The 14,786-nt window shown below is 42.1% G+C and overlaps 1 protein-coding gene across 1 annotated transcript; it reads right to left on the bottom strand.

Moving 5' to 3' along the window:
* Positions 1 to 1,261: 1,261 nt before the first annotated feature.
* LOC149300095 (SKI family transcriptional corepressor 1-like) lies at positions 1,262 to 13,075 on the bottom strand. Its single transcript, XM_089485547.1, has 8 exons — positions 11,447 to 13,075; positions 7,449 to 7,548; positions 6,578 to 6,688; positions 5,473 to 5,544; positions 3,770 to 3,844; positions 3,162 to 3,236; positions 2,228 to 2,293; positions 1,262 to 1,359 (listed from the first exon to the last, which is right to left on the bottom strand). Exons 1-8 carry the CDS (start codon positions 13,073 to 13,075, stop codon positions 1,262 to 1,264), a joined length of 2,226 nt encoding a protein of 741 aa, XP_089341673.1.
* Positions 13,076 to 14,786: the final 1,711 nt, after the last annotated feature.

Here is a 14,786-nt window from a genome sequence, read left to right as displayed (position 1 = left end):
TTGGAGTAGACTGCAACAAGGATTAATTGGGGATAACATTTGCTGGCGAAATGAACAGAGGTCAGATTTAAAGGCAGCAGCGTTTTCACGAAAGGCTTAGAAACATAGAATTGTATGGTAGATAAGAGCCGTTTTAATTTAATGTAACAAACTTGGTCCTGTCTTATATTTAAAAAGTAAACCTACTCTGTTCATATCTCCTCTCTATTATGCTCTACCATTCCTGCTGGAAGGCTAGTCATCTTATGCACCACCATATCAGGGAATAAATAATTGCTAACATCACATCTAAGCCTCTGATGTTAAATTTTAGACTATGACTTGTCCTCGCTTTTGTTCTTTATATATATATATATTAGCAGCCCTTTTTCTGGGCTCATCATGAATATATACAGCCTTCTGAAGATATTCATGGACCACTATAGGTGAAGGCGATCAGTGATTGGTAAAATGACCACCCTCCTCTTTCTACTTCTAACGATTCCTGGTATGAAATCATGCCTCCTGCTTAGGTTTCTCACCGCTCTGTACACTTGCATTTTACCTGGAGCAGAAATGGACCGTATGCAGCATGGCTGGTTTATTAAAGAACAAAATTCACATATACAGGTTTTTTATCCTCAGAACAAATTGAGTTTTTGTTTTGTACACAAGTCAGCGGATTTCTCCTTAAAGTGCTGTTATTACATCATCTGATATACAAAAGATGATCAAATCAATATGGATATAGAAAATAATTCAATAACTTAAAAAAATACTGTTTTAATAAGAATCACAGTACATAGATACCCATTGCACGTAGCCACTCTCCCACCGACAACCCCAAACATCATCCCCTTCAGTATCGGAGGGAAGCCACCTCTGGTACTGATGAGGTTAAGTGGAGACATACAGAATAAGAAATAAATCATAAAACAATGAATACATTGGACTTCTTTTTTTTTTTTTGCAACAGTCGTTAATATATCTATTTATATATATTTATATTATATATATGTGTCCGTTATTAACAAAGCCTTATAATACATGGTTGATCTGTGGATCACTCTTGGCTCAGATTCCTCAGTGCTCAGACTTCCTGATTCCGCTGTACAGTATTTACAAGTTCGCCTAAACTCTGGCCTTAAATCTCCCTGGCGGGTCCCGATTGTCCTCTTGTTTCCAAAGAGACAGGGAATGGCTTGGTTTGGTGCGTAGATTCTTGCCCTTGTTCGTTAGGGTGCTGGAGGGTACATCAGTTTCCGAGGAGCCCAGATGTAGCTCAGGGGGGCAGGAGTGGAGCTCTGTAGGAACAGCTCCCGGTGCAGGCTCTTGGTGTCAGCATCTTAGAAGAAAAATGATGGAGAGCGTCATGGGCTTCTGAAGGAGAACAGAGAGCAGCCATGTATTACTGAGCCTCTCTCTGCTGCTCTCCCGAGATAAATAGAAACACAACATTGTGGCAGTTCACAGACCTTACATTTTAGTAAGTTTATTACGCATTGTGAAGGGCCAACCCTGATGGACCATGTAAATAATACAGATTTGCCATTCTTAACTATTTTATATATAGGTCAGATGACTTTATACTATAGAGTATGGACTAATAGAGAGATATCACATAGAACATTGTGGTTATCCTGACCTAATGTAAAAATCAGACTGGGCATATTTTGAACTTTTGTAGCTATGTATACCCTAATGGCATGCAGTACACACACACACACACACACACACACACACAATGGCAGTACTCGCGGCACTCATTATATTGTGGATATGCGCTTCTTCCAATTCTTCCTCCACATTCTTTGTATTCCACAGATTTCGCTATAAACCTCCCTGGCTCCCCTACTCTCTGTATATAACCATTTCGATCCCTGATCCCCACAGCTTTCTACATACAGAGTTTCAACTGCTCTCTTCTATAAACACTCACCTCCTTACCCTGCTGTCTCTCTCTCTCTCTCTCTCTGCACACCATCGTCCGCTGTTCACTTTACACTTCGCGGATTCCCTTGTTCTCTGTATATACTGTACACACTCCCTGCTTCCCTTGAGCTCCATGCACATTCCTCAGCACTCTCTTTTTATACACCCTCCCTGCTTTCCCCACTCTCTTCCAACACAGCCCATCCAGCTTCCCCGGCCCCCCATTACTATATATATATATATATATATAATGTGTGTGTTCCTGCTATCTCCCTTGTTCTGTGACACACTTTTCTCTTTCCTCCTCTGCTAATACCTTTTAATTTCTGCTGGATGGCATAGCGTGCTTTTCTCTCTTGATCCAGTTCATTACACAGGGTGTCTAGGGAAAGAAAGAAGAGTTTAGCTTCTCTTGCTCAATGACAGACTCATCTCTAACTATGTAACCCTTTACTCTCAAGCTCCACGACATTGTCCTGTTTACAACCCAATCCCAACCACGGCAGCCTACTTTACCAAAAGTATGTGTGTGTACAGGAGACGTGAAGAGGCTATCTAACATTTTCTGTCATGTTTCGGGAGCATTCAGCATCCGATCCGGCAGTAAAGTGGTTGATGTACATTACAGAACAAGTTGCATAACTGAACATTTTTCCTCCTATGCAGGAGTTAGTATTTGTGTACGCAAGGTGTACACGCACTATTCTATGAGTGTCATTACCGCTTCTAGGAACATATATAAACGTGGGTGCACGTGTACTTATTGTACTTATTGTATATTATGCAGTAAGTGCACACGGGTTGGAATACACATTACTTCCTTACAGGCCTGTTTACAGAGACGGGGTTAAGTGTTCTCTTTCTGTCTCCTTGTGGTGAATGCAGAGCAGTTTGTTAGACGTGAGTTACAGTAAGGACACTGCCTGGGACTTAGCGCTGCAAGGCAGATGGATACGAGGAGAATTAAACACAATCGGATGCATTAAAACGCAGGTAATTTTACGCCTCGGTTTTTAATTTAGAAACCCATGCAAATTAGTGTGCAGAGGAGTTCAATCACTGTTTGGTAATGGTGCCTGCAAGGCCCGAGCCAGGCTTGTTTGCTGTTTTCAGGCTAATCAGAGGATATTAAATAAGAAAAAATAATTGTTAAATTACCTTACATTTAAACCTAGGCGACTGGGCTGATCGTAAATGCCGTCGGATGACAGCAGTGGGTCCCTCTATAGCAGCACTGGAGGATCTCTTACCTCTCACAATCTGCAGCTGCTGGACCATCTCTTCTCTATATGCCAACTCTCTCTTCATCTGGTCCTGGAAATTATCTATGAGAAAACGAGACGGCGTTTAGAAAACAAACACCCACGTTGTGGAGTTTTACAAGCGCAATCATTGAACAGAATTAAATGTTTTCTTAGGTCTGCGGTACTGGAAAACCATTCCAGATCCACAAGAGATTCCGGGCTCTAAATCTTACAGAGGATGGGCACAGGGAGGGCAACAAAAAACAGAACAGCAAAAGCTTCTAGTTCTGCAATACCCTTTAATGAGCATCTAGTTTTTTTAGTGTTTTTTTAATATTTTCATGTATGACATAATCTAGTGCAATTTGGGTTGAATCAGCGGGATATTCATATCATAAATAATTAAACCATGGTCGTGAATGATTAGGATGAATTCTGCAAATATGGTTCAAAATGAACCTGTGGCACAATGCACCTCTTTCAAAAATGTTACCTCTTCCCTTTCCAAATGTACACTAAACGGGTGTATAAGAGACTGCGCCCAACAGCATGGCCCTATGGATTCTGCCATAAGAAGGGGTGACGCTGGTATGTGGGGGCAACGTGTTTCTTACCTTTCAGACTCTGAAATTCCCGCTCCAGTTTTTTCCTCAAATCCATTTGTTCCACTAACAGTTTCTGCAGCTCATCTATGGGAAAATGATGTGTTACAAAATGATGCACGCCACACACCGAGCACACGTATGTATATATACACAACTTGACACACACACATTGGCTGCATTAAGGTGTGATCTCTAGAACAGACGCTGGTTTAGGAGACGGGAACAGAACTTAGAACAAGCCTACTACCAACCATGTGAACAAATGCACTCAACTCAATAACACTTATCAACCTCACGGTTCAAAATCGGTTTTCATCATGTCAAAGAAAAGCAGATGCCATGGGTTAATATGCTATGATATAAATACCTATGTGGTTGATTTGTATATAAAGCATTTGATAACTGGACTCTAGGTGATATAACAGGGCTGTTAATGCCAAGGACTTTGCCATTAATTTTTTTTAATGTTAACTCTTGATGAAGCCTTAGCCTGTAGCTGGAGGAAGAGGGGTTAATAGAAATATCCTGTAGGATAGGCGCAGATACCTGGCAGCACCTATTAAGCCACCTGAGACATTTAGGATTTGTTTCAGGAATGGTGATCTGGAGATTGACAAATACATTACTAGCCAGGGCCCCATAATGTGTATAAATTGGCTTCCAGCTCTAAACATGTGAACAGCGTGCAATGATACAAAGTATATATCATCGGTATATACAAACTGTAACCTACACATATGTTTGTATATACGCATCGGTCTTTTTGTTTGCCTTAAGCAGCTGTAGAATACACATCCATTCATTTGATGATACTTCATATTTTGCAAAATACACAATAATCCATTCTTATTGCCCACTATAACAGCATATACCCTATATTTAATACTGGACGGGTGTTAAACCACAAACAGCTACTCACTCCGTTACAAGGCATGTGTGCTATATACAAGAAAAGTCGTACATCTGAAGTCTAACCGGACTAAGCTGTTATTGTCACAAAAAGAATTACAATGAAAGAAAAACTGCTTTAAAACAATCCTATCTTGGAGTTCAGGCTTATGTCTTGTTGTGTGTAGGGATATGAAGCCCATGGGTGTATTTGCAGTTCTATGATTGAAATATATATACACACACACACAATATAATATGTAAATTAATTCCAAAATATAATTTTACCTAATGCACACACAAACAGCTACACAAACCAATACAATATCACTTTATTGAATACAAAACACTGACACTTTTACACACGTGTAATTATGTATTTTTCCCACCACCTTTTTACCTTCACCACAAGAGTTATATTCAACAAGACCCTCGTTCTAAAAGATATAATAAGCCCCCTCAGATCCCAGTGCCACATTTCCAATTCCAGATGTTATCTGTGATACAGTGTTAGGAAACCCACATTGTGACCCGATGACTTTACAAACCAGGTTGTGTGTCTATCGATCCTAAACCTCCAAGGGGTATGTTCTCTATAGCACTCAGGACACAGAACAAGCGTAAACTTTTTAATTTACAGAGTAATGTTTGTATTGTGAACGTCAGTACATCTACATCATGCAAAGTACAGTATGAAAGCAGATTTGGGTAGGTCTGGATGTTCAAAGTGATCCAGTTACCCTCCCAAAAATCGTAGGGGGCAACAACAAACACAGAGAAGGAGGAGGAGGCCCGCTGGTACTACAGAGATGCGCTACACCCACCTTTTGCCATATTCTCAATGTCTTTCTCTACAAACTGGGTCCCAGTGACATCAATCGGGCTGTCTTCCTCCCCTGTGAATGAATATTATACAGTAAGTATTACCGAGTATTACCCCCCAATTACATAATACAAATGATAATACATATTAGAAGAACAAGTGAACGGATCCAGAGCTGCAGATCAGACAAGACTCTCCAAGCTTCATCTGAGCCTCAAAGACGCGAAGCCCTTCAGACAAACATTGTCTTCTGTATGCACTGTTTAGATGCGTGTATCGATTGAAAACTTAATGACCATCCACAGAGCCCTTGGGGTTTATTCACTAAAGCAGGAGAGCTGAAGCTCCAACTCCCTCACTCGCTGTGCATTATAAATGCCATCTCTGGCAGGCTTCTCAGCAAGAATGGCTGAACTGGCCCTGGATAATGCATGGTTTTGTCAGTGAGGTGACTAAGAACATTCCACTGATTTAAATATGCTTTATACCGCGGTCATACAATCTATTTTTGGAGCAGAAGCTGACTAGGGTTAGCCCTCCACAATGCGTAGCAAAGTCTGTGAGATAAAGGTGCAGGTCACGTGCAAGCTCCTACTTTAGTGAATAAAGTTCTATAAGTTCTAAACAGTCTTTTGATATGTGATTGCATTATAGAATGCTTACAAATAAGTGTTCTTTACACTGTGATCTCTTTGTAGCAGACAACAAGAAATATACAAATCTCAAGCTAGAAATCCAGCTTTATTAATAAAAATGAACACAAAAACCACGGAAAGACACATTTCATAGAAATAGCATTCTTTAAACAATTGTCTCCGTTATTTAAATATTTATTTGGTGAAAGCTGGAGGGGACAAGCCTTTTTACGGCTGATTTAAATCTCTGTCTATAGATTATGCATATCCAGAGCCAAAGATGTATTATTAATACGGGCATTAAATGGGAAGATGGGGTAATGTGCGTATTTTATTGGGTTGGGAAGTTGAGAACAAACTGCCAATTTATTAGGCGTGTGGGACAGGAATATTCTTGAGCAGTGAAGAATATGTCGCTAAACATGCAAACATTAGCATGATGTACTGCAGGGGGCCGGGGCTGGCACCTACCTCTGTCAGTGTGTAAGGGGCTGGTGTGGGATATATGATTCCTTTGGTCTTGGAATGCTTTCCTGCTTTCCGCATCCTCGGCAGTTGAGTGACTGTCTTCTGAGTCTTGCTCTTAAAAAGGAATAAACTAGTTTAGGTTTCTGAGAGCTCGGACTCATATACCCTCGTATCTACCCTACCAACCAGCCTTCACAGGAATCTTCACGGTTTTAATTATTACTGAAATTGCGGGCTTTAATGATTAAGAAGCAATATACGGCTTGCAACCCTAGTTTTAGTACCAGCCCACTGACCCATTTCGGTAAGATGGCAAGGTTTTTAAAGCAAAATCTAGAAAAAAAAATATGCAATTATACGGTACAAAATGTATTTCCCCTGCTTCATATCACAGAAAGCGGATGTGGCCCAATTTTGTGTCATATTCTACCCACATCGCATAACCAAGCAATGGGCAACTAGGCTTAAATCTGTACTTGTTTTGGAAAGTTCGACCTAATTTAATATTTAAGGTTGATGGCTATGGTGGATATACTTAATGGTTTTAAAAGGCAGACCTGGGTCACCCTACTGTTTGGTAATATCAGAACCAGGAGGTGTAGCAAGGTATTGCCCGCTCCCTCATGCACCTTAAAGGACAATTAGACACACAGCGGGCTAATAATCATCTGATAACCATAAGGGCCAGAGAATGGTGAAGGTATCAACCCCCCAAAGACACAGCCCAGTAAAGGGTACAAGACACAATGTCATACGAGGGACAGAAAGCGCTCAGTTTAATAACGTCTTCAGTCACCGACTTCTTCCCTGCAGGGGTTGGAGGAAAGCTGAAGACAGCTGGTCCAGGTGAAAAGGTCCCAATCTCAGTTCTTACCATGTGGATCCAGGTTGCAGAGATAGGAAGGTGGTAGACTCTGGTGTGAAGAGTTACCCTTCAAGGCCTGTGAAACATCGGACATCTGCTTCGTATAAACCTGCAAGGTACAAGGGCATTTTATACGCATGCGACCTGGACTCGTGTGAGGAAAGGTTTTCATGGTGGCATGACGACAACAACTGTAAAGTAGGATTTATTCCATGGAAACCCTGTATCAGATCAGGACCATACTATATTGTATTTCTCATGTGAAGCCTTGTGTGCAAAATATCAGGACATTATGTATCCATATTAATAACATAACAGATGCCACAGCCGTGACAATTCGTGGCCATAACACAAAACAGAAAATTTTAATATATATATGAATTCTCCTATTTACAACCCTTTTACGATGTCACTGCCTAAAGCCTGTTCACTTGCTCAATGCAATATATCACTTAACGCAACTTGACCTCTCCTGAGGACTTTTCTCTTTCCACTCAGACTCTCCCAGTTCCCTTCGCCATCAGGCATACGGGGCCTCTAGGATGGCGGTGTTTTAAGAAAGTCAGCTTCCAAAAACGTTTTCATATTTTTAGACCTATTTTAATGGCAGCCTATTGCTCTGGTGTATAAGTAGGTTCATAAGCAATTTATATATCGGCATCAGATTCCACAGCCCTGTACAATGGGTTATTCTAATTTTGCTTACTATACAAAGGTGACCTACCTGCTGACACAGGCAAGCAATCAATGAGCTGCTTGCTTTCCTCCGGTGTATTTGCTGGTTTATTGGATTTTGCGCAAACTACGAAATTCTCTATTCTACATCTGGCGCCAAAAATGGCGTATAAGCTTATTTGAATATTTTAGCCATTTGATGTAAGGTCATCGTGTTGAATAATACAGTGTTTACAATATAATCGTTATTAGGAAGATATCATCGTTTGTTTTAATGTACTGGATTTTGGCATTACAAATGAATGAGCCGTTTACTATAAAATAAGAACAAACGTATCTTTAAAGACAACACATTATCTTCAAAAAAGCCCCCCCCTCCTGTCTCTCGCCAAGGTGCACTTTGTAGATGATCAGGCTGATGCTTTTCTTAAGATCTGGTGAATAATATCAAATTTTGTAGAGAACAAGCATTTTATTATAACTAATTATTGGTGCTTCAGAGAAAATTACCCCCCATTATACCGGGGCCAATATGAGCGATCTCTTCAAAGGGCAAGTCTCGCATGCTGCAGCCTCAGAGCATGAAAGGGCTTCCTCTAATCAGGATAATTAACTCTATGTTAATGCGCACGGCTGGAACCTTACAGGTGTTCCCGATATACAGAGGAAGAAATAGATAACACAATGGAGGTTTAAACTCCCTGCCCGTCTATGCCTTGAATAAATGTTATTACCTATCATTATTTGCTTTTCGGAATTGGGTAAATTTGATCTGTGCCATTCAATAAACGGAATGGGAAAAAAAAAATCAATAAAAGACCCTTTTGATATATACAACCACACATTTGGCCACAGACTATAAAACAAAGGTTTTAAAAACAGTGATGTATTTTATCACAAAAAAAAGAATCCTCTCCATGAGGACGGGGTTACCGACTGGAGGCAATCGTGGTCACATTGTAAAAAGGGATACACTGTAATGCAAGTCCTAGAATTAGAGCCATTTGGGCTTTACTGGGTGAGTTTGCTAGAGAGTTGTTTTTCACCTCCTTTACTATACATTATGAAAGGCCAACCCCAGGGAGCTTTTGACTGGTCCTGGCTAATGTATAGCTTAATAAGTAACCTTTTTTCCCAGTCTCCTCGAATAAATAACGCATTGTGCAGGGACGGCTCAACACTTTTCCGGAGAAACCTGCCAATGTTTGCCCTTCAAACAAGTGAAGGAGTTGAAACCACAAGTCTCCAACAAACTCTCCTGTTTTGATTGTGTACCATATTCAGCCATTATAAGCGAATGAATGAATGAATGAATGTCGTCAGCCACTGCAGAACCCCTTGGGAAGGGCAGTTAGCGAGGAACTGCAGCTAATTCAATGAAATGCTGTTGAAATAACTATGTTCAGCACGGACAAGCTGTTCTGGAGATTGCTGTTGGCTTTGTTTAGCAGCCAGTGGTTATTCCAAGCCTTTATATCTACAATATTTGCATCCCCACCCACCGCAGTTTTGCCGAGTAGAGTAAATGCTGCGATCCATCATAGAACTCAGTCATAATATCATAAATACAGGAAAGCCCCATATGAAATTGGCAGAAAGCAGACAATTATAAACTTGTAAACGTTTATTCACTAAACGGCGGGGTATGTGAACCATGGTGAATTGGTGGCTTTCAGCTCATCGCATCGCAATATGAAAGGCAGTCCCTGCCTCTGTTTGCTGTAAGAATGGCCCTATAGAATATTTAGTTAAATCTATGATTTGTTTTAAAAGTGAAAACATAACCAAAATGTCCAGGGGTCTAACGTCATTCCCTTCACGTTTTGTAATTCAGCGATGCAGCATCAACCAAATTCTAATGCGTTTCATTGTGATGGGGAATAGATAAGCAGAATTCATTTCTCACATTCACTGGGGGCCCCTGTCCCATTTCTGATGGTGGTCGTCCTTTCTCTATTTTCTGATACTGGCCTTAACGTATTTACATATACCTCTCTATAAAGGTCAGAGGTGACCGAACCAATATATGACACGGAGAAGAATGAATATATATGGAGATAGGGGGATAAAGAAAGAATACTGGTTCAGCGTTAGAGCAATTATCTTTCAAACTTACATTCTAGACACTATGAGGTTTAGCAATTCATATCTATTGTACAGGAATTAAACGTATATATTAAAATCCAGGTCTTATGCTTTTTGTATAAACGAAAAGGCTCTTTTATATGGCGATTAGTCAGTACCCGGGAATAAAGCATATAGGTGAATTTGGTTCTGATGCTGGTGACATATTGAAGCTATATGTTTATCCATAGTCCCTGTAAATTAATTTGGCTATACCTAATAATCACTGCACTTATTAGATTCCAGTTTAAGCCGCAATTGTGGTAGATTTATTAGTAAAGAAACTGTATTCGATTAAAGGAGAGGAGATGAGTCTGGCCGATTAATTAAAACACTCATTTTCTCCAGCTGGTTTGATATTACTCCAGGAAGTAATCACAAGTACAATACGACATTACATTTCCCAAACGTTTCATTTCCGTTATCTGATTAGAGCATTTTGGAGATGACTTTATAGCCACTTTATTCTTATAAATACATTAAAATGTATGTATAATCCCAATAGTTACAGGACAGGAGTAAAAAAAAAAAATCTACAAATTTTATATATATATATACACACATACACACACACACACATTTATTTACACATATATATATATATATACACACACACACATTTATATATACATACACATATTTACTAGAAAATTGTTATAGGGGTTAAATATTTATATAGAAAGGAAGGTATAAAATACCACCCAGGATTATGCTCTATATGATTTGTTCAGCCAAGAGATTTATTTTAAAAAAGTATCCAATTTTTCTGATCAAAAGGCTTTCTTTTCATTCTGGCACCAGTGAGTACAGCTGTGGGGGTGAATTCTTTAATAGTCCCACAAATGGTAAAATTAATGTGAATCTGAGAATCATTGTTTTGGTTTATTTATAGCCACTCTCTAGTATTTATATAGAGTATATTTTAACTACAGCTATCCTATAAATATTTATATTAATCCAGATATTTCTTCTTACTGTATCATATGCAGTTCTGCACATTGTAGCAACACACTAATAATGTGCTTCTCTCTCTCTCTCTATATATATATACACATACATACTATATATATAATACATATAAACACACACACACACAGGTAGTGCTATATACATATATATATATTTATACACACACATTTGCATTTTTGTGCATATCCCTGCACGTCACTCGGTCCTCCTCTGCCCTCCCTTCACGCCGCTCCTCTAACCTCATATCCGGCTGGGCTCCTCGGGCTGCTCTCGGGGCTCGGCTCTCTCCTGTCGTCCGGTTCCCGGGTTGAAATTGGGGATGAAGCGGTGGAGCTGGGCGCGGGTCCCGTGCTCCCCGCCGGCCCGTTGTCATCCTCAGGGAAGCGGCCGGACTCTACATCGACCTCGGGTTCGTCGGCGGTGTCTTGGCCGGGGGAGGCAGAGCGGAAGCTGGAGGTGTCGCTGAGTAGGTCCGGGGAGCTGTACCCTGCAGGCCTGCTCGGGCCGTACAGCTCCCGGCTGCCGTAAAGCTTTGCCAGGCTCTCAGCGGCTTTCACCACAGGTCTGAAGGCTGAAATGTAGCGCAGTTTTCTGGGGGTGAGCCGCTCTCCGACCCGGCCTTCATCTCCGGATCTCTCCTCCTCCGGCGCCCGGTTCTGGGCCTGCTCCTCCGCGCTCTCCGCTGTCGGTTCTGCTTCTTCCGGTTCTGCTGTAGCCTTGCCGGTACCCTGCTGTTGCGGGGCCAGTCCATGATATGACGAGGGGACTGGCAGTGCCCCTGCTGCCGGCCAGAACACCGGGAAAGGCGGATAGACGGAGTCTTTAGAAGCCGAAGAAGCCGGCCAGAACACCCCGGGCAGCCCGGCGGCCTTGCCTGTCTCCCCCAAACCGTCATCCTTCTTGGGGCAAAGGCCAAAAGCAGGGAAGCCGTACGGTGGGGGCGGAAAGAGCGGCGGGGCCATCTTGTGCAGCACCCCCGAGAAGCCCTTGCTGGGTACGGGAATGAGAGGGAAACTCCGGGCCGCTGCTGCCGCCTGGGACCCATCCTCATCCGCCACGGCTCCGCGTAGGCTCTTAGTGGGAGGTGGGGGTGGCGGAGCTAGTTCAAGGTGCTGCCTAGTGCCAGAGGAGGAGGAGGCCGGACTCGGGAAGGCCCTCTTGCGGGTGCCCCCATTGAACATGGCCTTGACATCCTCCCAGGAGTGGGCCAGGTCTTCCGAGGCGGCCGGGTCGCTGAGCCGCAGGTGCCGCCTCCAGCTGTTGAAGTTGGCGGCATCGGGCTGGGTGTATTTAGAGTCCGGGGTCCGGTGCGAGTGGAAAATGAACTTGTTGGGCGAGAAGTAGAGGCCGCAGTAGCCGCACTTAATGCACTTGGCCCGGGAGCTGTTGTAGCGGGCGGGGATGAAGCTGCCCCGGCAGCCCCAGGCGCACTCGTGCACCACGTCGAAGGCGAAGTTTTCTGGGAGCTTTGGCGGCCGGTGCTCCCCTAGGAACGACTTGCACAGCCGTTCGGCCTCCCTCTTGGTGATCATACCGCAGCGGCGGGAGGAGATGGGCATTGCCCCGGCCCTCCGCAGGATCTCCAGCTGCACCGGGGTGCACTGCACGCAGGTGATGCCCAGGGCCACCCGCCTGTTGTGGATCTCGTTGTAGCTGTAGCTCTTGAGCAGAGTGTTGGAGATCTGGGCCAGACACAGCCGCTCCTGGCCGTCTATCACTAGGGACACGATGGGCACTCCGTACAGAGAGGTCTCCCCGACCTGATTGGGCTTCAGGGCTCCGTTGAAGGCCTGGCTGTCCTGGGGTGCCTGATGCTGTTTGGCGGACGGGGGGGAGCTGGGGTCCCTCTGAGTGCTGATCCCCTCCATGCTGTCTCTATAGGGGCAGAAGAAGCGAGAGAACAGGCTTTACATGTCAGGGTATAAACATGAAGGACAATGAACAATATGTTACCAGTAAAGGGTATACACTTCACATAGAGAATCCAGAAAAGCGACATACTGGGGGCGGACTATTTGTAACAATTGTTACCGATACATATAAGAGAGCAAGAAACATGTATATTAATACATACGATGGGGAGTGCGGTATGTGCAGAATTCCGGGGTAACATGACAGTTCTAGAGGAAGCGGTGATATGATTCCAGAACTGTTTACATCGGGTGATTTTAATCATTAGTTGCTTCACTTATTTAAAAGATATTATTGGAAAGCTGAATTAAAAGGACGGTCATATGCTTCACGTCTCCGATCCCCCATCCTACTCCGTCGGGATTATTTTGCCGTTTCTGCCGGTGTGCTATCGTTTAGTCACTTTATGCTGTAATAACGCGTTTTTCTCTCGCTGCCGTACAGTGTATCGGTGTACAAGCCTCTCCCTGAAGATTAACCTGAGCGCTCTGACCTGCCCCTCACCTCTCACTCAACTCACCCACCCACCCGAGCCTTGTCTCCTCTCTCCGAATACCCCAAACTCTCCCTTCTCCCCTCAACCCAAATCAGAAACTCAAAAATAACTCGCTCTATCTATCATCATCTAATAGGAAAAACACAGTTTTCGTGTCCATAAGTAACTACAATCTATAAATTAAGTCTGAAAATAGATGTGCTCTTGAGTGCAAGCTCTGTGCATCAGGATTGAAAATGCCAGTTTGGATCTGTATCCACATTCTGCCTCCTTCGGAATTGTAAAGCTATGTTCCCCCAATGCGTATAGTTTCCAGAGCCCATAAATAAATAATGTCTGCAGGTACTAAAGAAATGTTTAAAGAAACATGAATAAACGGGCTTGGTGCACAAGAGGATAAAAGGGAATTTAACCCCCTTCAGATGATTTACACGTAAAAAGGATGTGCTAATATATATAAATATATATGTGACTGTGCATATCTGTGTGTTTGTAAGTATATAGTATATGTGTGTATTAATATATATACATATATATTATATATAAATAGTGTTTCACTTTATTCCCTATAGATCAGAATCACAGCTAAACACTCATACTAACAATCATTAATAAAACGCTATAATAAATCCTTTATGTGATATGGAAAATTTGCGTGGAATTTATTAAAATTTCTCCAGAAACTGGAAACGTAAAAAAACATCAAATACATTGAAATACAAAATTACGAGAATCTTCTAATTTCGACCCAAGCTGTCATTTTATTTAACAGACAAATTATTTTCTTCTCCTTTTGGTTTATTTTAATAATTATTTTGCAATTCCCGAATTTTCTAGTTACAGTGAATTGAAAAATGTTTTTGTTTTCTGGATGCGTATTTTTTTTTGCTGTAATATGCAGTATTTGTAAGAATGGTTATTAATATAAGTTAAGCGATTTAATATATTGAGTGTTAAAGAAATGTGTAGAATAGCATGTTACCGGCTGGAGAAGTTGCCCTTCTCACCATTACACACCCACAGTGTGGCAAATGGGCAGGTAATGCCAGTGGGCTATTGTTATCCCCTCTCTGGGGTTCTGGAGCAAAGAAAATCCACTTTGTACATTTATACACATGTAATATCAGGGAATCCCTGAAAAATAATTAGATAAAAACATATCTTCTTGTTTA

Source organism: Sceloporus occidentalis, unplaced genomic scaffold (genome assembly GCF_023333645.1).
Source record: "Sceloporus occidentalis isolate IW3139 unplaced genomic scaffold, rSceOcc1.0.p SCAF_26, whole genome shotgun sequence".
Taxonomy (NCBI): domain Eukaryota; kingdom Metazoa; phylum Chordata; class Lepidosauria; order Squamata; family Phrynosomatidae; genus Sceloporus; species Sceloporus occidentalis.
Note: the sequence above shows the minus strand (reverse complement) of the source record. Positions and strands in the feature narration are given on the sequence as shown.

Coding starts and splice junctions, on each gene's coding strand:
- LOC149300095 (XM_089485547.1), bottom strand. CDS start 13,075: ATGGAGGGGATCAGCACTCAGAGGGACCCCAGCTCCCCCCCGTCCGCC. Junction 3,237..3,769: donor GGAATTTCAGAGTCTGAAAG/GTAAGAAACACG, acceptor GTTTTCTCATAG/ATAATTTCCAGGACCAGATG. Junction 1,360..2,227: donor CATCCAGCAGAAATTAAAAG/GTATTAGCAGAG, acceptor GTTCTCCTTCAG/AAGCCCATGACGCTCTCCAT.